Raw genomic sequence first — 22,354 nt, forward strand, 5'->3', positions numbered from 1 at the left:
AAGTCAATTCATATAATTGCCTAATCTGTCTCACTTTTAAAAAGTAAAAAAACGAAGTTTATTTGAAGAGAGATCTCCTTCTTCTTATTGGTGGTTTATTGTCCCCTTCTTCCTATTTCATTGCTTTCTTTTTTTACAAATCCTTTCCTTTAAAGTTCGGTTAAAATTAGTATGAATGGAGAAGATTGGAAAGACATTGATTATTCCTTAGGGGAGACACAAATTCCTTCAGCTTTGAAATTGGACGCAAGTATTGTACACAATATTTGCCGCTTTTTAAACAGTAGGAAAGATCGTTATGAAGCCACGTTGATTCACCCGAAATGGTCCTATGCTGCACATTCAGTTTTATGGGAAGAGATCAGCTTTGATCACCCTTCCATGTTCCGTAAATTTTATCAAGCAGTTATGAACAACAACAAGTCAGCTCAGTACGTCAAATCAATTCAGTTTACGTTAAAGGATCGCCCTCCCCATCCACACAGTACTCACTTATTCAACGACATTATTAAATCTACATCACCTCGCCATGCAGGTGACAATGGCGTCCTGACGAAAAGATTAGATATCTTGTTGCAGATCGTTAAGGCTTGTGAAAACATTACAACACTTGCAATATATGGGTGGTGTTTAAAGTCGACTCATGTGGAGACACTAGCCACTATCGCGAGAAACTTGTCGTCATTATATTTAATAGGTGCCGACCCTGATCCTAACGTGACTAAGAAACTACCGCCCCCTATCCATATCAAAAGTATCGCACCACGCTTGCGATCGCTCCGTTTGGACGGCGATTTCAAGTTGAATGACGCATGGGCAGCTGCGTTAGTTCAAAAAGCAGCACGTTTAGAAGAGTTACAACTCTCTTTAACAAGCATGAATAATGAACAGACTCTTCAAGCAATCTGCTCACAACGTTTACTTCATTTGACAAAGTTAATATTAACAGACGCTGCTGTGCTATATGAGCAGCATATTACATGCATCTTGCGGGCTTTTCCGAAATTGACACATTTTTGCCTAGAAGGAGTGAAGCAATCACTTAGCTTGATCACTATTATACGCGCTGTTCATTATTGCCCGCAATTACGAAGCCTTGAAATACGCGCCTCACCTTCAATGGATGATCAAGCATCTCTTTCTTCCAATATAACTGACATTTTACGTTCACTAAAAGAGGAAGTAAAGCAAAATAAGTGGTCAGCATCTTTATCAAATTCATCCACAGCGATGTTGAGCCGATTTGTAATTGAGAATATGCCTGTAACGGATGTGGAAATGCAATTATTAAGTCCTTATTTACGTCAATTGCAAACACTTGGGTTGAAAAATTGTCCCAATATCACTGACACATCTTTTGATCATATACTTGTTGATCAAAATGACAATAGTGAAGTCAAATACTTGCGCATAGTTCATATAATTCAATGCCAACAAATTACATCCACTATTCTCAGTAAATTAGCGACTTCAACACAATATGCATATCAAACTGTGCAAAATATATATATTGATCAATGTGGGGAAATGACACCAAAAGATATATACCAATTGTGTCATAAATGTGCCGATTACAACCTTCGGCATCTCACATTGGTCAATTACCTTGAGTTAAAGAAGACGGTGGTAGGTTCCTTCAATAACTATCGGAGTGATGATTATCAACCATATATTCTTTACTTGGATCGACAAGCTATCGACGGTTTAGCCAATACAACCGATTCCTCAGTCAAAACATTACCGAAACCTTGTTCTATCACTGGAGTTGAAATTGTAATACTTGCTACGCACCTCAATATGGATGTGGATGACTTGGTCGATCTTTTACATAAAGTCAAGGAGGTAATTTATTCGGAAAATATAACGTTCATCAATTATTGTTAGAAATTCATCGCCGTCTTTTCTGTTTCTCCTTGCTTTTTGCATTTATCACTAGGAAGCGAATGACAATAGGCAGGTTGAAAATCAGCAACAAACTTTTAAACCCGTAGCTCGTAAGTGTATAGCGATTTCTTAAAAACCAAGCTCAATGAAGAATCAATAGATCCTAAAAGGTCTCTTATTCGTCTCTTTGTACTCATAGATGATGCAAAGATTAGAAAACCTGCTGATCGTTTACAGCAATTGAAAATGGAGGCAATGGTATATTCACAACAGCAACGGCCTACCACTCCTGCTCTATGGTCTAGTGACTTGAAAGCAAATGATGACAGAGAAAACCATTCAGCATTTGATACGATACAAGAGGGTGACTCTTACGAAGAATTTGACGAATTCGATGACCGCGGTGACAGTCCCTATATCGATTATAGTGAAGAGGACCAGCAAAGAGATTCTGAGAACAGCCAATATGATGAAGAAGAAGATGAAGTAGAGGGTCCACACGAGGACTATGATGATGTTAATGAAAATAGTGACGGCTATGAAAATACGGACGGTTTTAGGAATAACGATAACAATGGTGATAACGGTGATGATATTGCCAATAAAGATGATAGTGATGACGAGGAGGAGGAGTATGTAAAATCCTCCTACCTTACAGAATTTAGAGGACAACATGCAAAGACGTCAATTGCCAGTGCAAAAAATAGTTTGCCAGCAACTTGGCGTGATCAGTCTATGAATAATTATGGTGCAGACAGAAATTTGAACTTGGGCTCATGGGGCTCTCCTGCCAACATCACGTGGGCCTCATCTGCGGCCGCATCTACAGCAACCGCATCTGTAATTAATGGTGTAAACGGTAATAGCGATAATCATAAGGAACCACTATCGTTCAGAAATATAAATCCTCAACAACAGCAGCAATCTTTGCAACAACAATTCAGCGCTGGTGCTTGGAATGCTTACAAAGAAGAGAACTATCGAGACCAATGGAAGCAGGACCCTTTGACTTCTTCCAATACAAACGATCTCAATCAATCTACCAAACACTTTGCACCTGCTCATCACCGTAATGCGCCCAATGTTATACAATCCGATGGATGGGGCCAGACTAAAGGATATACGCCTTGGGAACAGACTGAAGGCTATGTGAAAGATGTGATCGACGAACAATCAAAACAAGAATTTTGGAGTCAAAGCAACGATGGTAAATGGATAAAACTCTCTTCGGTGAGCCCTTCTATATCTTCTGCTGCACATCATAACAATGATGTTGCTGATTCAGGTGGTGTTGTTTTCGAGGATGAAGGTTTCGCTCGACTTCAGCGTACCCCTCCACCCCCTCTGATTACAGATATAATGTTCTCTGAAGCTCAAAGAAAGGCAGTAAAAAAGCAACCAAACAAGACAGCTCCAAATACCAAAAGAGCGGCTGCTACTACTAATACTATGGCCCGTTTTAGAGCTAATTCGGTTGTTAGTTCGGACAACAGTGTAAGTTGGGATGATGAAGACAAGGATGAAGTGATTTTAAAGACGTATCATAATAACAATAAGACCGCAACAACTACCAACCAAAATAAACAGAATAATACTGCTGGAGGTTTTAATGGAAAGAAAGCCGCTATTAGTGGAACAAGCAATGCCGCTGCTGTAAGATCATGGCATGAACACTTTAAAACCGAAGGTAAAGGAGTATACTATAGCCTGTTGGAGTTCAAATCTCTGACTTTTTTTCAATTAACTTTTGCTTTAGATATTGAGAGTAAAGCAGCAAAAGATACTTGGAGTTCATACCCTCATACTAGCATGAATAATCAAAGCACAAAGCAAACGTTCTCACGCTCCCCTGGTCCTGCTCAACCTCGGACTATTACATCCTCCAATCATGGTAATAACTCTTCCGGTTCTCTAAATAATAGTTTAGCCTCTATCGGTACCAGCGATAACAACAATAAAATTCCTCGTGCAAGTACGCCAACGGCAACGGAGACGCTCATTGATACAGACAATACACCAATATTTAATTTTGATCTCTTTTCGCCTGCTATCAACGACAAACCTGCAAATATGCCTACAAGTGATTTATGGGACTCTATCAGCAATTTGAGCTTGCAAACAGGTCCACAGTTACGCATGGATTCAGTTCTAACCCCCACAATGAAAGAGAGTAATGAGAAGTTACAGCAAGCTTCTTCAATACCCAGAGCAGCAAACACAACAACAGAAGTCATCGATTTCTTTGATATCAATAATGGGCGGAAAGACGATGACATACATTTTGTTCAATCAGTTCCCGGCACAACTTCTGAGAGGGAAATGCAAATGAAAGACACGCAGGAAAAAAAGGATACTTTAGTATCTTTATTAGATGATAACAGCAGCAGCAATAATAACATAGTTTTACCTACACCCACTATAACGAATACCGGTCATAATTTATTAGAAGAATTCATGTCGTCCACTGTAACTACGCCTCAGTTTTCCAACGCCATAGTATCAAAGAAAGAGGAGCAGCAGCAGCACGAACAACAACAACAACAAACGAATCGTAGATTGGATCGTATATCTTCAATAGCGAATAATGTCATTGATACTTCTCGCGTCCCTACCACTTCTGCTACAGTCTCTGAGCCAGCAACAACAAAAACTACGATATCTGTTAATAATACTTCGGTGTCTGTACCCGATGAGATTCAAGATTTTTCTTCACTTCTAAAAGAACAGCAGCAAGAGCCCTCGCCACCCGCGGCAATACTAAGCACTCCTTTCAATCACTTACCGCAGGATACAGATACGACACAAAGCGCTCTTAATAATCATCAAGTACAAGATTCTGACCAGCAGCAGCAAGATTCCCCAGATAATACAGCAATTTTGCCTGATAATGAAGCCAGTAACCAGCCCAAAAAAAGTAGACCTGTAAAAATGAAGCTTCAGGTCCCAGGAGAGAATAATGAATATGTATACGAGGTTTTGAAGATTTATGAGGTAACGTAAAACATATCTAGTCAACAGGCGAAACTCAACGTTGATTAATATGATTTTACATTTTATAGGAAGATGATTATGAAAAAGTGGTTAGAGAATTCTGCGATAGATTGAAGTTGCCCGAGATCACATATGAACACATAAGAGATCAGGCTAAAGATCGTTTGACTGCAAGGAAGACCAAAAAGGTCTTTAGTAATTATGCCAAGACTCGTAAAAATAGAAAATCACCATGAAAATGATAATGCATGTCCCAACCGTACTACCATCTTTAATCAATGAGTTTGCAGATACATGGTGATATCAACATAACATTGTAAATTATATACACTACAGTGTAAGAACAACTATATATATATTATTTTTGGGTTCTTACCTATATACCGGCCGCTTCCTTTCTTAAGTAAAAGATAAACCATTGTTCACTGCTCTCTCTTCAAACTATTTATGCACTATATTGGTAACCACTGCTTAAAACCATGTCATTACTATTCCTCTGAGCTCAACTGAGAATCAATTTATATTTGGCTGATCCCCTTTGTTTCTAGTCTTTTTTTTTTTTCGTTTAAATTCGTGTTGCTCGGTAGGCTCTAAAACACTTTTTCTTTATGGATTACGCCACCGAGAAAAAAGTTCGCCCTCTTTATGGTACGCTTGCTGATATTATGCATTCTCTTGTCAAGGTTTATCAAAAATTAACCAATCTCTTACGTATATATTCTACTTGACCTTTCATTAAAGAGGCTATCGATGAAGGGCAAAACAAGCTGGCCCTTCAACATTGTGCCAAATTACTGAAGAAGAATCCCGATTGGCCTTTAATTAAGGTAATTTTGAGCTTAGGAACAAAACAAAAATCCTGCTTCTGTCTGTTGAAAAGATCAGCAACTAACAACATTTAACATGGGATGAAGGCATTAAAAGCGCTTGTTCTCGTTCGCATAGGAAAAGAAGAAGAAGCCTTCGATCTATGTCAACAAGTGAAAGCTGTTATACCTACAGATGAACCTACACTACAAGCTTCTAGCATGGCCCTAAAAGAACTTGGAAAACGTAAGGAAGTGAAAAAACCCCTCCTTAGAAATGAAAGAATTCAAAGCTTTAACTGAAAATAACATTGTTTTACTCATTCTATAGACTCGGTTATTGTTGAATTGTACGAGAACGCTGCTAACCTACAACCCAAGAATGAAGAATTTGCCAACCATTGGTTTATGGCTATGGTTCGTAATAGCGACTACAAAGGTCAGCAAGCAGCTGCTGTCAAGCTTCATCGACTCTTCAAGCATAATAAATATTTGTTCTGGGCTATTATGTCACTTGCCCTGCAAGGAAATGACAGAAACAAAATAGCCTATACATTAGCTGAACGTATGATGGGCAAAGCAATGCAAGAAGGCCGATTAGATCAAGTAGAACATATGCGATTATTTTTATTGATATTAATGGATCAGGGAAAATACAAGGAAGCGTTGGAATTGCTTGACACTACTTACAAAGAGGAAAGCGACAAAAGCAGTAAAGGACTCAATTTAGCAGAAAAGGCTTTGAAAGATCCTGAGATTCGTCAGATCAAATCAGAGCTTTTGCGTGAAAATCAATGTTGGGATGCCGTAATGGAGATGAGCCGGGAAGTGCTGGAAAAAGAAAATTCAGATGATTGGTTCCATTGGTTGGCTTATTTTGAAGCTATGGATGCAGTAGTTAAGGATAATGAAAATGTGATAGCGAAAACAGAACAGTTAATTGAAGCGACACAGAAAGTTATGCTGAATAATCAAAAGTTTTTGAAGCGTGGACCCTTTTTAGCAGAATTAGAGTTGGATTATAGATTATTTAAACTCGGCAAGAGAGGTAAAAAAGCAAAATTGTGAAAATGATAGGTTTGAGGCGAAAAGAAAAGAAAAAGACTAATATAAAAGAGCATCCGAATTAGATGAGAATACGGTTTTGGAACATTTAATCAGTTATTTTGATAGATTCGGATCTAAAAGCTGTGTTTTTGAAGACCTACAAACCTATGTCGACTTTTTGAAATCAGATACTGAGAAAGCAACGTTCCTTCTCAACCAATTCAAAAGTACCATTCATCCAACAAGTGAAAAAGCAGCTCGTATAAAAAACGTGTATAAGAATGTCAATATTAGAAAGCTTGAGCATGTCCTTGGATTACATTCAATTGTCAACCAGGAACAAGCACTCAGTTTAGTTACTGAACTATGGAACGAGTATCAAGAAGCATTACCATTAGGTGAACATTTGGAAAAGACTGAAATGCAATTCGGCGATGAATTTGTGATATTAGCTAGTCATGTTCTATTAGAACTGTATCATCAACAAAACAAGTATAATGCCTACTTAATTCAAGCAATCACTTTATTGGAGACTGCATTAACGAAGAGTATTCATAACTTTCAAATGAAACTGATTTTAGTTCGCATGTATTTAATGCTTGGTAAGTTATGAATATGTTTAATACGAAGACGATAAATTGTTTGCAATTTTCGTTAACTCAATATTTGTTGATTAGGCGTTTATACGCGTGCTTTTGAGATTTATAGAACAATGGAGATAAAACAGATTCAGTTCGATACAATGATGTAAGGATTGATGCATGTATATATTGTAATCAGCACAGGATTTTAATGAAACCGCTTTACAATTTGAATAGCCACTACTTTACAGATAAATTTATCTCACTCGGTTGTAATGATCAATTGGAATCTATTTTTTACGAATCGTTATCAATTTATAAGAGTAATGAGGTCGAGGTATGTCTTATATTCAACACATAAAAACCCTCATATCATCTTGCAATTGAGTTGAGATAAGAATTACCATTCTTACACTGCTATCTTTACATGCGATAGACGCCAGAAATGCTTGTCAAAGCTTACCAATTTGGCACTTTTTCAAAGGTAGAGTACCATAGCAAGCATAATGGAAAACATTATCAATTAACATTCAATCTTCTTATTTTTTCAGATTCAAGAATTTATTGAATTTCGTCGTCGCTTGGATACATCCTTACAGCATACTATCACCAACATTGAAACAACACGAATGGGCTTCACTCATTCTTCCTTTCAAACAAAGTATGCTATTCAGTATTTCCAAGAACTTGATGTTGCTAGCATTGGCTTTACGGAAACCTTTATTGCTGAACGTTCCGATAATCGTGACTTTAAGGTTTTCAGTAACTTCAATAACGAGGATCAAACTACTGCTGAGACATTATGTAAACCTGTTATGTCATCATCTAATCCTGTTTGGGCTCAAATCTTTGGTTATGTATTGAATATAATGAGTGTTGTTTGTGAAACGAAAGATACCAGTAGGGCTTTATCTGGTTTAGTGCAGGGATTGAAGCAAAGCTTGGCTAAAGAGAACATCAAGGCCTTTATTACAGAAAAGGAGCTTAGCTTGGCTAGTTATGTTGCAGAACTCGCTGAAGCGTTAGATTGTATCAAGAACAGGGGAAATAATGATGACGCAGCGAAAACTCTCCAGGAAGCCAATGACATTTTGAAACACCAATGTAAGTTTGATCCGTTGAAGATACGAAGAGAATAGAATCGGAATACTGACATGTATACCCTCACTTTAAGTGATGGATGCCGGTTCATTCACTGAAGAAAATTCCTGTTGGAGCACGTTCCATAGTGTTTCTATCACTTTAGAGGTAGATCTTTTTCTAACAATCTAAAATAATTGTGTAATTTTTACTAATACGTATAATTCATTTAGGCATTCAACTATGGGTCAGTCTTGATAGAGATGCTAAATCGTGCACTAGGTTTAAATAGTAAAGACGCTAGAAGGAAGGCATCGGAAAAAGCATCAAGCGATCTGTTTGTAAGTTGTTCCCTTCATAGGGAGTGTTGGTGTGTGTAAAATTGACTGACGATGGTGATTGACATAATATTTGCTCTTCGATCTTAGATGGCTAGCTTTATTGAACTCCAAGAGACAGCTAAAAACTCATTGTTAAACATTCAAAAGATATCGCGCGAAGGCAAAAACTTGTTTAAGTTCCAACTACAGAAAAGGCTATGTAAGGCTATACTAGCACCAGATAATAGTGCAACCGCAAGCTTTTTGAAAACAAGCAAGGAATGTCAAGATATGTTGACGAACAAAATATTAAAAGATATGGTCCAAAGTTGGAACTTATCTGTAACCCAGCTTTCAGACGAAATTGATAGACGTGTACAAAAGTTGTAGCATAATAAAGAAAGAGTTTCCAGTGTGAACAATAGCTTTGAACAGCGAGTTATTTTGATCAGCAATAACTTCAGTGCATAAAGGCCCTTGTTCCAATAAATGTGTTGCCATTTGGGATTACTTGAACACCCTCTTTTCCAAGGAGAGCAGTGTTTAGCTATCTTATGCAAGATGTTTGTACTTTGAAGTTTCATGAAATATATTACTTGCCTAATGCCATATACCCTTTGCATGTTAGATTTAAAAAAGGCTCGAGCTCTTTGCATTGGTGGCTTATTGCGTACAGTGCATCTGCTGCTGTTTATTCCAACACGTCGTTTCATCATTTACTATAGAGATTTACTGACCCTAAATCATGCACTCATATAGTTTCGCTTGGGTGGCTCTGCTCATGCATCAAATCTTAAAACAATGGCAAGTGTGTACATACATATCACGATCATAAACTTAAGATTCAGAAAAAGTCAAGACAAGTATGTACGGTGCTTGTATAAGAAAGTTCGATAAGAAGCATGCTGAATAAGCTCAGGAGTATAAGTATAGTGCTTGTCCGAATCAGTTTCGATTAATTAAAAAAGCATATCTTTTGAAATCAACAAGTAAAGATGCATATAAAAAGGGTGTATTCAACTTTTTTTAATTGAACCCTAACAGTTTATACAGTTCAGAGGAAAAGAAGTGATACGGAACGATCAAGAGACCAGAATTATCTCCTTGATTTTTCCTGGAATGTGTCTCATACGTGTTTCCATAATGGATGATAATGATAACATTTCAACCTAAAATGCACAGACCTAAGTTTAACCATAAAAAAACTCCCTTCCAGCAAATAGCCCCTTTTACTTATTAATATTTCCTCTTTCGAATTGCATTAAAAACAATTAAACAAAGCAAGAGATAGTATCGATTGGTTTGTACATTTTTTAAAAATGTGTGATTTGAGTCCGTCAGAAGAAAGAAAACTAAGACAGATGACCACCAACATAAATTGATGGAATTGTGTTTTCGACTAGTAGGATAATCATGTGTGTATGTAAACTCCACTACCTTGGCGGCAACGTACACCATGTAAGCCCTATAACATTCACAGGAACCATTTAGGCACAAGAAATAAAGGAATAGGGGACGGAAACCGGATATACAAACCAAGCTTGTCAGTCAAATTCTCGTTTAAGATTATAAACGTGAAAAATGGAAAAGTAGTTTGTTTATTCCTCTTCTGTAAGCCAAACAGCGAAAGCTACTGATCATTCATTGTTAAACTTTTTTCTTTTTCAAACTATATGCAGCTATTATTCTTATGCATTAAAACGGTACAGAAGGTAAGAAAAAGTGACAGAGATGTTGTACAAAGTAAAGAATGAAGCGCGGGTTTTCGTTGGAGGAGTTGGGTTGTTTCTATCATTCTACACGAAGATTAGGTGTAGACAAAAATTGTTTTGAATTAAATTTAGTTCAAGTAAGGTTAAATAGGTGTTCAAACTCGGATGTAGAGCACTCCTATCTCTCGCTCTTTTGAGACAGCACAGAATGTTTAAGTTGTCTATGTATGTGCGAAGAAGGTGAGTCTAAAATAGGGGCGAAAGAACTAATGAATCATGGAAGAAAAAAAAAAAAGGCGTGCAAGTGCTTCCAAATCCATTACATTAAATTTTTGTTCTATTTTGTTTGGCTTGGTGTTTGGGAGAGACTTATGTCATAACATGCGATCTTTCTCTTCATTTGCGGGGTATTGTTTGCTTCCTTTAATACGGTGTACTATGGACCTTACCCTTGCTTGCATAGTATGTTTTGTTGTCAACGATAAATCAAATACTAAGCAGCTATGTGTATAGCTTACTCTCAAAAAGGTTTCGATCCATTTTTAGTTGATGTAAGCTTAAAGTTTACCACAATGACAAATCGATAAGTATAAGATCATAAGCTTTATCAATATGCCGCTTTTTTTTTCTGTTGTAGTTTGCTTAATAAAGAATTACACTGACATAACCAAATCCTTATTCCCTAAGATGTTCTATTCTTCTGTACCTTATGCCCTAGTTCCGGCAATACTAAGCGTGTCAATCTCAAAACACAGTTAGACCTAAACATTAAAAGGTAACTGTTGAATTACGACCTGATCTTCTCTGGATACGATAATCTTTCTTACCGAGTCACCTTACTTTTTTGGTCGTTATCACCCTTTACCCTTAACATTATCACCATTCGTAATTCTTAATTTATATATAGTGGCTTTCCCCTGAATAAGATATCATGTAGATATATTTTAAGCGGAAAAAAATACACAACACCTCAAAACACAGTGAGATCTGCAAAGAAAAAGAAAAGAATATAAATTCTTCAGCCCCTACTGCTTGCTATTACTTTAGCGTATATAAAAGCAACTGCTTTTTTTTACAATTGATCATATCGTCTTCTTCTCACTTCCATTGCTTTTCTCTTTTAACTTTTCTTAATAAACCCTAAAAGCCAATCCTTTTACAACAACTCTTCTCTTTTTACAATTATTCCAAAAGAGATAATGGCTCTGAACTTACTTCCACAGCAAAACCAGTCATATACACGCGGTTTGCTATCAACCACGACTGCTTCTTATGCAGCAAATCACCAACAATCTGAATATGATGATCAAAAGTATCATCGTCAGTATTCTGATCAATTTCAACCTGCTTACCAACTTCAATATGGCAGTAGTAATATCAACAACAACATGGCAAGTTCTCTTCATCAGCATCAAGAATTGAATGCGGTTGAGCTAATGGCGATTCCTATGAGTCTATCAATTTACAATGGCCGCGATCAACACACGGCTCCAGAGGCATTTGAAGCCATCGTACAGGATTATCTTGGAAATCTCTCTTCCAAAAAAAGAGATAAAGCACTGATTGATCAAGCTCGTTACAATATGATACTACAAGTTCTAAAAAATCCTCGCAATACAGCCGTGTCTACTGCACAGTTTCGTTTTTGGGTTAAGAAAATGTTTCAACTTTATAATAACCATAATAGATATGGTCAGCCCTCGGTGTGTCATGACGGGAAACCAGTGGCTATGCGGGAACAATTATACGATATTTTGGTGGGAGCGCACCGTGAAGCTCATCATGGAGGAAGGGACAAAACATCTGCTCTCGTTCGTAAAAGATATTCATGGATTCCAAAAGAATTAATAGCTCGGTTCGTTCGACATTGCCCATTCTGTATCTCTCGTCGTAATGGAACCAATCTTAATTATTTTGAGCAGCAGCAACAACCTGAAACACATTTTAATAATGATGACTTTATTGATCGTCAGAGAGAACCATCTTTGACTAGCAGTAGTTCATGTGGTTCTTCTACAGCTTCACAACCAGAAGAAATTGCACTTATAACCGCAGCTACTGCATTTCATCAAAAACGTCAGCAGCAAAATCAAAAGAATTTGATGGAAAATAATCACAAAACAGCTATAAATGTCAATATTTTAGACCAGCAACAACAGCAGATATTGTACCCCACTTGCAATAATAGCAGTATCATTGATACTGACATGACTTCCTCAAACCTGACAGCTGTAAAGTCATACTTAATGACGCATCCTGCATCACTTTACAGGAACGTTATGCCCTGCAGCAGCACAGACGTTGATGGCATAATAAATGAACCCATGACATTTCAACCAACAGCAGCATTTTATCTTCCTAACAATAATACACACTTGTATACCAACAATAATATAAGCTCCAGCAACAAGGACCCTCTCCAATTGATAACTACTTCTAAAAATAGTCATAATATGCCTATTGCTCCTCTCAATATCATCACGACTACTACTGGGGCAGTTGGTTTTGACTATTACTCCCAGTCATTATCGCCTTCTTCATCTACAACGTCCGCTTTACCGTCATCACCTATTTACCCTGCATATTTTAACGTGAATGACAAAGCTTCGAATGTCAACTTTGCTAGTGTTCCGAATGAACCTCTTGTACAACATAAACATCAACAAATGACACATATTCACATGCTAGCTTCTCCTTCCATGCGCTTGATACCTCATCCTCTTCAAGAACAACGACAACAACAGCACTTACTTCTCTAAAAAGCGATACTTCAAAAATATAAGCCAGTAATATATCTTAATCCTTGCTTATGTTAGGGTGCTACTATTACCGTATTGATACTCACAATCCTCCCTTTCCATTCGTTCCTATATGGTTTTCTACTTTATTTTATTTTTTTTCTTTATTTTTTTCCTCAGTCGATACTTTCTTCCTATATTATGCTTGCTGGATAAATAAAAGTTGAGCAATTTGTACAATATAGAAAAGTTAAATCATTCAATAGTGATATTACTGATTATACTATTGTTTGATTATCCCATTCTTTAGGCAAGACACATACCAGAGAGATTAAGCTGTATTGATCTATGAGCCATTACTATGATTTATCATCTAAGTACCAGGAGATATTGATAGTACAATCCATTATTGTTATATCGCATCCCCTTATTAGTTTTACTTTTCAATTATTTTACCATCTCCCGAAGAATACTAAATGACAGCCTTCTTCAATCACAAATGACTGTAGTTTTGAATGTATAGAATCCAAGCTGGGCTGTTGCTTGTACATTATTTCTCCTATAACTTTTCTTATGGGTCAAGATCTTCCTAATCAAATAACTTGATAAATTATCTATCAATCTACTGAAGGCTATAAAAAGTTAAACTAACTCCAAACATGGAAGAAATGTAAACGTAAAGGAAAATCCACGGGATAATTGAACACTATGTATCATTTTTCTACTCTTCACCAAACCTGACTGGAAGTCTACTATCTCATCTTATCCTGCCTCTCTAACTTATTAACTTTTGTCTGCTTATAAAGTAATAGCTGCTACATTTATTTGATTGATAGACCTACCTATTACTCGGCTGTTCACACCCTAAAAAACTGCAACTACTGTTGCGCCAACAGTCTACTATATCCATATGATCAACAACTAAGCACATCGAAAAGCTCAAATTCTTATCTTCGTTGAGTTACTCAACTCTTACCTAACCTAGTTAGTAATGTCAAAATATTACGTACCATGAAGGCGCACACTATTTTAGACCAACCTAAAGGCAATAAGACATACTTAGAAGAGAAATAACAAAGAAATATCGATTCATAGAATGACTGAAATATTAGAACATAGGCAAATCTATTTTACATACTTGACCGTAAAAGATTCTATTGCGTGACCACATTTGATTACTCAACTAGAAAGTATTTCATTACATATTGTCAGGTCTTATTTTCGATGTAGAACAGCGTGAACTGTTATTGGCCCGACGAATGCTCCCTATCTTATTATCAATAAAGGATAAGAGAGAGACTCAACGACTTAGATTCAAGTTAGCAACTTAATCAAAGTCGCATTGTATAATCAAATGCCACGATTGTCACAATTATCACAATTAACTTAACCTCTTTTTCAATATAAATAGTCATCGAGTATTCGCGACGATGGCTTGTTCATTTAGATCATAAAATAAACAGATCGGAATACTTGGAACCATTTAAACCAACAACAAGGATGATGTTTAGGGAATAGTTTATTCTACTTATCACGTTCTGAGCTCTAATTCCTAAAAACATTCTAAGAAACCCAGATTTACTGCTTCAACCGGTTATCGTACACTACAGCAAAGATTTCAGGCACACTTCAACCTTACGAGTAATCTCGATATATCGCAGTGGCACTATGCAATTCATTATCAGGAACAGTATTACTCAGTTGTCACTATTACTTTCTTAATTCTTCTATAAGCTCAGTTCTACGTCACATTCATATGAAAGACCATCTAAATTGTATTACAAAATAAAATCACGGAAGAACATTTGTTCGGTCTCGTTAACTCACGGAGTCTTTACTTAACTTACCAAATTGTTATTTCTGATATCAAGAGATATCACATACTATTTTCTAATTATCATCAACTGCCTATATGTCGCCAGTAATGACGGATTGTTCTGACCTTACTGAATACTTTCTGATGTAGTTTACAAGGCTAAACATCCATCCCTCATTTTATATCATATTTCTCTATGTTATTCTTTTTGTCGTATTTGAGGGTAGATGATATACAAATATTAAAGATTATAGTTCACTTTATGAAGGATAAAGGTGAATTATACAATATTGCACACCAGAAATAATTAGAAACTACATAAACTCTAATAAATAGTACCATGAATTAAGTGTTGTGTTTAGTTGACAGCATCATATGAGATGTGGAGAACTCGTATACAAATTATACAAGATCCTCAAACCTCATTATTGCTGAAATAATATAAAGTAGAGTAGGAAACGAATATAAAATAAGTGATGGTTTTTATACGAGATTAGCTACCTCGTATAAGACTGAACAGGTTGTCATTTAGGATGTATAGTTTACTCATTTTACTGTAATACGTTACTATATGACATAGGGTATATAGTAGAATTAATATATGGACATGCAGGATATATTGATTCAACACCAAGATATAATAGGTTATAGGTACTATTCTCTACTTTCGGCATAAAAAATAAGATAATAGGCTGTGGTCGTCCTTTACAATAACTGTTTACTCAACTCAAACACCATGCACGAATACCATTCTCCTAATTAATACTATTTTCCTGCAAGCAGTGTTACATAATGGTTACCACAGGAAAATAGGTTAGTTGCATGATCACTAGATAAAGCCATGGATACGTTTACAAGTCCTTTCACTCCGGGTAGATGCGTAATCTCCTCAAGGGAGAATTCTATTCTTTTACGGTTCAGAAGACGTACGTCTTCTTTGAGTAGAATAACTCAGCTGTCAGTTTCTAGGTTCCGCAATATGAAGAAGATATTTGAATCTTGATATAAAATAAAGACTTACTGGTTTGATCTCGTTAAGCCTTTTACTGTTTTTAACTAAGTGTTATTTAACTCTCAAGTCGTCAAATACCACACTTTTATCATTTTATTATGTATTTTTTCGTTACCTTATCACATAGTGCTTACTACACGCAAGCCAACTTTGTAATTATCATATTCTAAACGACTCATCTCTATAAAGAAGTCTTATGATATTACTCTACCATAAGCCATTTTCATCGAAAATGATGACTGGCAACCCTGTAGTGCGTCGAATCAGACGGGTGATGTAAGATGCAGACTTCAGTAGGTTTCTATTGGAGACAAAAGGGCGTCTTGACTATACAGACTAAGATCTACTGATTTTACAAATATAGAGAATGTTTCAATCATCTCTAAGGTGTATCTCATTGGAAGGCATATCATGCTATGAAACATGGATATACTGATTGAGGAAGCTTACAGTATTTAACAATGTAATCGTATAAAAATATCAATAACACAAAATTAACAGAAGATCAATCTTCCTTCTTCCTACAAAATCATAATATAAAGTAATAAACAGAAAGAAGAACCTTTACATATAATGAATGCCAACTTACGACAATAATAACCCGCAGGGACAATAGTGTCGTGCCTCAAAATAGGTGATACTAATTAGTAACCTTATAAGGAGCAGTGATCTACTAGTTGAAAGAAGGATCATCCAAGATAACGCGACGGACGTTGGTGTTACTTGTAACTCTGAACAGAAATTACAACAAAGAATAATAAGAATACTGTTTATTTAACACAAGAGTAAGATGTAATATTCAGGAAGAACAAAAAAAGCAGATAAAAACAATGAAAGATATTATGGATTGAGAGGCAGGCCATATTTATACGTTTATCAAGTGGAACCTCTCTAATGAAAAGTAATTCACTCATTACAAACCTTATGTAACAATATAATAGTGTTAATAGGTGTAGAGTAGGTAAAGGAGCTTCAGTAGAGTCAGAGAATATAGGTTTAACAGTGAAATAAGACTCGAGCGAGTAATGAGCACCAGGTTATTAGTAACCAACTTTTATTGTCTCAAGTGTATTATATGATTTGATTTATGATCTTTGACTAAATGAATAACTCTAACAATAAACTGAGATGTATCTGGTACAAGCTGGTTATGTTAAGAGCAATGAAGTCAAAAGAGTAAGTTCTAAATGATTAATACTACTTCGCAGAAGTAGAAGGCAGAATAACACTTGATTAGTGTAGACGTTAAGATAAGATTTTTGAGATAAGCGAGATCTAATGTTTATTGTTCTGTCAAATTTGTGGGGTTTATATAGTTTTTTTAGAATAGGGGTCTGAATAAAATTGTTTTTCATTGGCTAGTTACGTAGGTAACTATAGTATAAAAGACAAGTAATATGAAATAAACATGAAGGTCAAGCTTTTTCTCTCTCTTAGAAAAACAGGATTGTAGCAATAAAATAAGAAAATAAGAACTTAATTAAAGAAGCTATCCTCGTAGGCACGACAATAGATAAAAAGAAACATACAGTATCAAAAAACGTGATACGCAACCAAAAAATTTCCCCAACGGGGAATCGAACCCCGGCCATGTCGGTGAAAGCGACAGATCCTAGCCACTGGACCATTGAGGACATACATTATTATTATATGTAACGTAAAATATGTTAGTAAAGCTTACGAAGCGGTCACATGATTTTGATACAATTCTGGACCGGGGAGGTTGAGCGTTAGTGGGAGTAACGTGTTTGGTGAGATAATAACTACAATACTCGAGTACGTACAACCAGGTAGAGAATACATTCTACCACGGTCTATCTATATTGCATCTAATATAGGTTATATAAACATAGAACAAGATACAGGCCTAAGTATGATAATCACAACTGAACCTGAAATTAGTGACTAGCATACGCGTACTCAAATAATATAATTTCCCATTAAACCTCACAGAGTATATAATCCTTCTACTTCATCTGAGGAATAATAAAGAGACCTGAGTTCATAGTCATCGACTTACAACAGTTATCAATTCTAATAAGCAAATACAACACTCATATGAGAGATCAAACCTTAACTCATCTTCTTTCCAATCATCGTTTTAAAAGCCATTCATGATGACAGTTCTAACGCCTACAATTGAAGCATGCAGTTATCATTATGCTATATTGATCGACCAAACTGATAACGCGGCTGCATCCACAATCCTTGTCCATCAGCTGTCAGTGCTGTAGCTTAAACATTGTGGAATGGTTATAGGTGTTAGCAGAGTAGAGATATTTGTACGAAATGACCTCAATTGCGTGACCAGTTGTTAGTATTTCTTATAAAGAGTTCTTGAGCCCTTATTGTCCAAAGCATAAATACTTTGGCTTACCACCAGCTGTTGAACCAATGTATCCCACCAATACATATACTAATTCTGTCATGAATCCATAATATGGTATAGTCGAAGATGCCAGAAGTAAAGAAATTTTTATGAATAAATTTGCTCCGCAGCTGTATGAGGTAGCTAATCTTGGGGGAGAAGTATCGTTAAGCCTTGTTTCCCGCTCCCCAACCTCCAATCTTGTTTATCATTATGTGTTTGGACGAAATTCAAACGTACGTAATTGTAACACTCCGCTTACCGAGATGAGTATTATATCATTGTTAAATGTGAGATGTTATGACCAATTTGCTCATGCAAATACTTTCAATCGAGCCTTAAATACGGTAAATTCTCGAATCAAAGACAGTACACAAAGTGTCAGGGGTCGGTTAGGTATAGAAGAATAGGAATTATAAGCAGTGCGAGGAAGTGTAATTTGATTTATATTGTAAACTTCGTTAACCATTCAGCTTGTATGTATATTTATTTCACTTGGGTTAAACGCTATGCCAAGATCGTTATCATTCAAAGTTGTCAGTTGTTGGTGAGCGTTTTATACAAGGTTCTCCATTGCATGATTTTTTAGCAGTTGTGGCCTCGTTATCGGTAGCAGGTCTGGAATTTGACAGATCTTTCGTGTCATTTGTACTCATTTGCTGTCTATCTTTTATGTTGCCGCTATCAACTTTTTCGCTTTCAAGTGTTGTAGCTCGTGACGACTGTACCTCAGTAGTGGCTAAATTTGATTGTAGGTTTGACAAAGTGGTGTTGCTGTCACTACTGCTGGTTGACAGTGATCTGTTATCCTATGTCGTCATTTACCAACAAATGGCAATCAATTGCTGAATCACTTTGTTAAACGCCACAAATAAATATAAGAACTTACCTTTTTAGGCATGTTCGAGAAATTCAGGTTTATCTGCGTCTCATCTTCGGTTGGTTTATGATGCCTACTGCATAGGTCTGCTTTTTGTCTTAGGCTTCTCCAAGCTTCGACCCGCTTATCGGCATTGTTACCTCTCTCCAATTTCCTATTAAATTGAGAAAAGATTCATTTATACATTCAGGTTAAAGCTTCGTGCGTAAGCAATTTCAAAGACATTACTGTGTTTCAGCTTCATTATATTTCGCCACTTGTTCTTCAAATAGAGATTCATCTAGCTTCATTAATAGCTGTAAAGTATTATACACCAGTCCACTAATAGTCTTATTCCAATGTTCTTTTGAATGTTTGTACAGAGAGGGGAATATGATCGGCATGATCACCTCAATATTATCATTTATAATTTGAATGACATCTTCATAAGTATAGAAATACAGAGCCCGCTCCGCAACCTATGTGATATCAACATTATGGTGTTAGTTATTTTTGTTTTTTATAACATTGATCATAATATTGTTACCTGAAAATGAGGACTGGAAACACATTTAGCCAACCTCTGAAAGAAGGGGATCATAACGACTTCAAAATCTGCTGTTTCTGCTACATCTAATATTTCCTCGAACTCTGTCAAAAATATAACCTCTTTCACGCTGTTCACTTTAGGCCAGTATCGCATTAGGCCTTGAACCACTCCCGGAACAAGGTCAGGATCTTTTTCCAAAAATTGCACCACACAATATGTTAGCTGAGGGCTGTAATTTGGTAAAGATACTGGTTTATGAAGAGGTATGAGGACTTTGAATAGAAAAGTCTTGTGCTCATTTTTCAAAGGCAAAGCAAATCCATTGATGATACTATTTTTCCCAGAAATGTTTAGAATTTTCTCAATGATATGGTAAAAGACCTCGATGGCAAAGCTGCTATACATCCTCGTAGTTCACCTTACCTTCCTAGAATTTCTAATAATTCAGCTACACCATTAAACTGCTCTGTTTCGTATATGAATTGGAAAAAGATATTGTTGATAGATCGACGTATAAACGCACGGAGATTTAAGAATTTCCCATAGATTCGATGCAATATGGTTTTGAGAAAATCTCTCTCACGTGGATCTTCCGTATTGAACAATTCTAAAAGCTATAGTAACGGAATCTGATCAATTTTTTCGCACATATATTACTCTTCCGCTGTTGCTACTTCACCTGCAAAATAAATTTCTGATCAATGTATTTCCGGGCAATTTGTGGATTGAATTCTGGTGACTCGACAAATCTTAAGAAAAATTCATACACCAATTGAAGGTGAGGCCATGCTGTCTCTAATGCAGGCTCTTCGTCGTCTAAATCATATCCTTCACTGTTCGAGACTGCTTGAGGCGAGATAGTACGAAATGTATTCACTGAAAACTAAATCAACGAAAAAGGAGATTTATACAATTCATCTTAATAGCTTTGTTTTCATCTAAAGTTCTAATTTAACCTATTTACCATTCTAATCACATCGGGGTATATCACATCCGTAACGGCTCCTCTTACTGTTGCTACATATTCGAGCATTTCTTGCAATTCCTGTCTCTTAATTTCTTTATTTCGTAAGTCGGCTGACGGGTCGTTGAAATCAAATACAACTTGACATTGTTTCAACTTTATAATCAATAATTCTGGTCTTTTGGATACAGGTACATCTAGTTTGAGTGATCATCAAGGGGATGCTAGTTAATCGAGCAAAAATCGTCATATTTTCATATTTCAATAGTCAACTCACCATTAAAAGGAGGCGTTTTTTCTAATTGTGCTCTATTCCTTGTCATATATATCCTAGAAGATTTCTGACGCCTGGGACTACTTCGCACAGATGGTATGGTATCTTTAGGTGTATCTTTCAAAATCTTGTTTGTTACTTCCAATGACCGTGCACCTCCAGCCATACTATTCATATTACGTGTAATTACGCCTTGTTGTTTATGCTGTTGCTATCAATGAAAGGTCAAATAAAGGCGGACTATGTTCAAGAGCTAAAATAATTGTCGTTTGCAAAGCTTACGGTATCGGTATGATCATTTATGGTGGAATCAGTAGCATCAGTATTATTTTCTCTAGATGAATAGTCGACATCCGCTGTTGCTGCATTAGCAGTTGCACCTAGTGATGTTGTTTTCGATTGGGAATTATTCGTTGTGGCCGAGGAACGAGATTTCGTTAAAGGTGAATGTTTGGCGGACTTGTTGTTATTATTGTCTTTGTGTGCTTTATTTCTAGAAAGCTGGAAAAAAGACGGTTGAATATAACATCTGCATTGTAGAAAAATAGTACACACTTACTACTCCTTTAAGGCCTTTCATCATCTTGCACTGTGATTATACGGGTGACGGTAAGTTGGAAAATCAGCAATGGTAGTAAACAAAAAAAGGTAAAAAAAGAACTGGTTGTTTGACAGAGAAGGAATAGCGGGACAGGAAAAAAAGTTGCATAAGCAACCACCACCATTTTTTTTTTTTTTTTCTCGCTTTGCTCATTCGCCCAGCTTGTAGGAGAACTCCAAATCACTCTTTGGTTATCATTCAATTCATGCGGTGTTAATGAATATTTTCTACTGACTTTAACAATTATCTTGTTCTTCTGTCAAGTCTTTATTTTGATGCAGTTTGATAAAGTTATTGGGGTCACATTTTTTGAGGTTATGCTTAGAGAGCAAAATAAAATAGAGGGTTCAAACGTATAAATTTCCCGTTGAATTCTTTAAAGAGGCCACTGGATTTAATTATCTCTTCTTGAGGAACATCATCTGTAGCCGCAGATAAAACAGCAGGTCTTCTCTACATGTCATGCCAAATACCTGATTGTCGAAATGATCCACTATGCTATATTTGGCTTTACATATTCCAAGGCTAGACAAATCACTCAAATGACGAAGGTGGATAAAACTGCTGGATAAGGATTTTCAGTTCAGTAGCCGTGGAAATGTAGGGAGAACTGTGAGTATGTAACTGAAGCCTCCATAATATTCGATCTAGTACCTTCGGCAAGGACTATGAGATTTGACCATTATCGCCACCTATAACAATGAGAACGCTATCAAAAGTAATCTTACGAGGAAATGTTGCTTGTTAAGTA

At 36.3% G+C, this 22,354-nt stretch overlaps 4 protein-coding genes and 1 non-coding gene across 5 annotated transcripts; 3 read left to right on the top strand and 2 right to left on the bottom strand.

The window, feature by feature from the left end:
- Positions 1-92: 92 nt before the first annotated feature.
- Positions 93-5,304, top strand: BDF20DRAFT_867662 (uncharacterized protein). Its single transcript, XM_053080912.1, has 4 exons — positions 93-1,842; positions 1,937-1,994; positions 2,084-3,571; positions 3,641-5,304. The coding sequence occupies exons 1-4, from the start codon at positions 172-174 to the stop codon at positions 4,882-4,884; spliced, it is 4,461 nt and encodes a 1,486-aa protein (XP_052936060.1). The 5' UTR covers positions 93-171; the 3' UTR covers positions 4,885-5,304.
- A 179-nt stretch (positions 5,305-5,483) lies between these two features.
- BDF20DRAFT_835172 (N-acetyltransferase B complex non catalytic subunit-domain-containing protein) lies at positions 5,484-9,099 on the top strand (the record flags this gene model as incomplete). The annotated part of the gene is made up of 12 exons (XM_053078818.1): positions 5,484-5,523; positions 5,617-5,702; positions 5,790-5,928; positions 6,013-6,729; positions 6,812-7,330; positions 7,406-7,475; positions 7,547-7,646; positions 7,746-7,793; positions 7,861-8,413; positions 8,484-8,557; positions 8,623-8,730; positions 8,818-9,099. 12 exons carry the CDS (start codon positions 5,484-5,486, stop codon positions 9,097-9,099), a joined length of 2,736 nt encoding a protein of 911 aa, XP_052936061.1.
- Positions 9,100-11,505: 2,406 nt separating this feature from the next.
- On the top strand, positions 11,506-13,388 carry BDF20DRAFT_867671 (uncharacterized protein). Its single transcript, XM_053080913.1, has one exon. The coding sequence runs from the start codon at positions 11,621-11,623 to the stop codon at positions 13,178-13,180; it is 1,560 nt and encodes a 519-aa protein (XP_052936062.1). The 5' UTR covers positions 11,506-11,620; the 3' UTR covers positions 13,181-13,388.
- A 4,161-nt stretch (positions 13,389-17,549) lies between these two features.
- On the bottom strand, positions 17,550-17,621 carry BDF20DRAFT_t92. Its single transcript has one exon. It is a non-coding gene; the product is annotated as a tRNA-Glu (tRNA).
- Positions 17,622-19,459: 1,838 nt separating this feature from the next.
- On the bottom strand, positions 19,460-21,585 carry BDF20DRAFT_905926 (phosphatase 2A regulatory B subunit-domain-containing protein; the record flags this gene model as incomplete). The annotated part of the gene is made up of 8 exons (XM_053083216.1): positions 19,460-19,693; positions 19,762-20,095; positions 20,188-20,378; positions 20,444-20,647; positions 20,729-20,868; positions 21,006-21,207; positions 21,354-21,503; positions 21,562-21,585. 8 exons carry the CDS (start codon positions 21,583-21,585, stop codon positions 19,460-19,462), a joined length of 1,479 nt encoding a protein of 492 aa, XP_052936063.1.
- Between the last annotated feature and the right edge of the window lie 769 nt (positions 21,586-22,354).

This window comes from Mycotypha africana (assembly GCF_025528875.1).
Source record: "Mycotypha africana strain NRRL 2978 chromosome Unknown BDF20scaffold_5, whole genome shotgun sequence".
Taxonomy (NCBI): domain Eukaryota; kingdom Fungi; phylum Mucoromycota; class Mucoromycetes; order Mucorales; family Mycotyphaceae; genus Mycotypha; species Mycotypha africana.

Excerpts from the sequence above, each read along its gene's own strand:
- BDF20DRAFT_867671 (XM_053080913.1), top strand. The coding sequence starts at position 11,621 with ATGGCTCTGAACTTACTTCCACAGCAAAACCAGTCATATACACGCGGT.
- BDF20DRAFT_867662 (XM_053080912.1), top strand. The coding sequence starts at position 172 with ATGAATGGAGAAGATTGGAAAGACATTGATTATTCCTTAGGGGAGACA. Across the intron at positions 1,843-1,936 it reads TTTTACATAAAGTCAAGGAG|GAAGCGAATGACAATAGGCA; the intron begins GTAATTTATTCG and ends ATTTATCACTAG. Across the intron at positions 1,995-2,083 it reads AACTTTTAAACCCGTAGCTC|ATGATGCAAAGATTAGAAAA; the intron begins GTAAGTGTATAG and ends TTGTACTCATAG.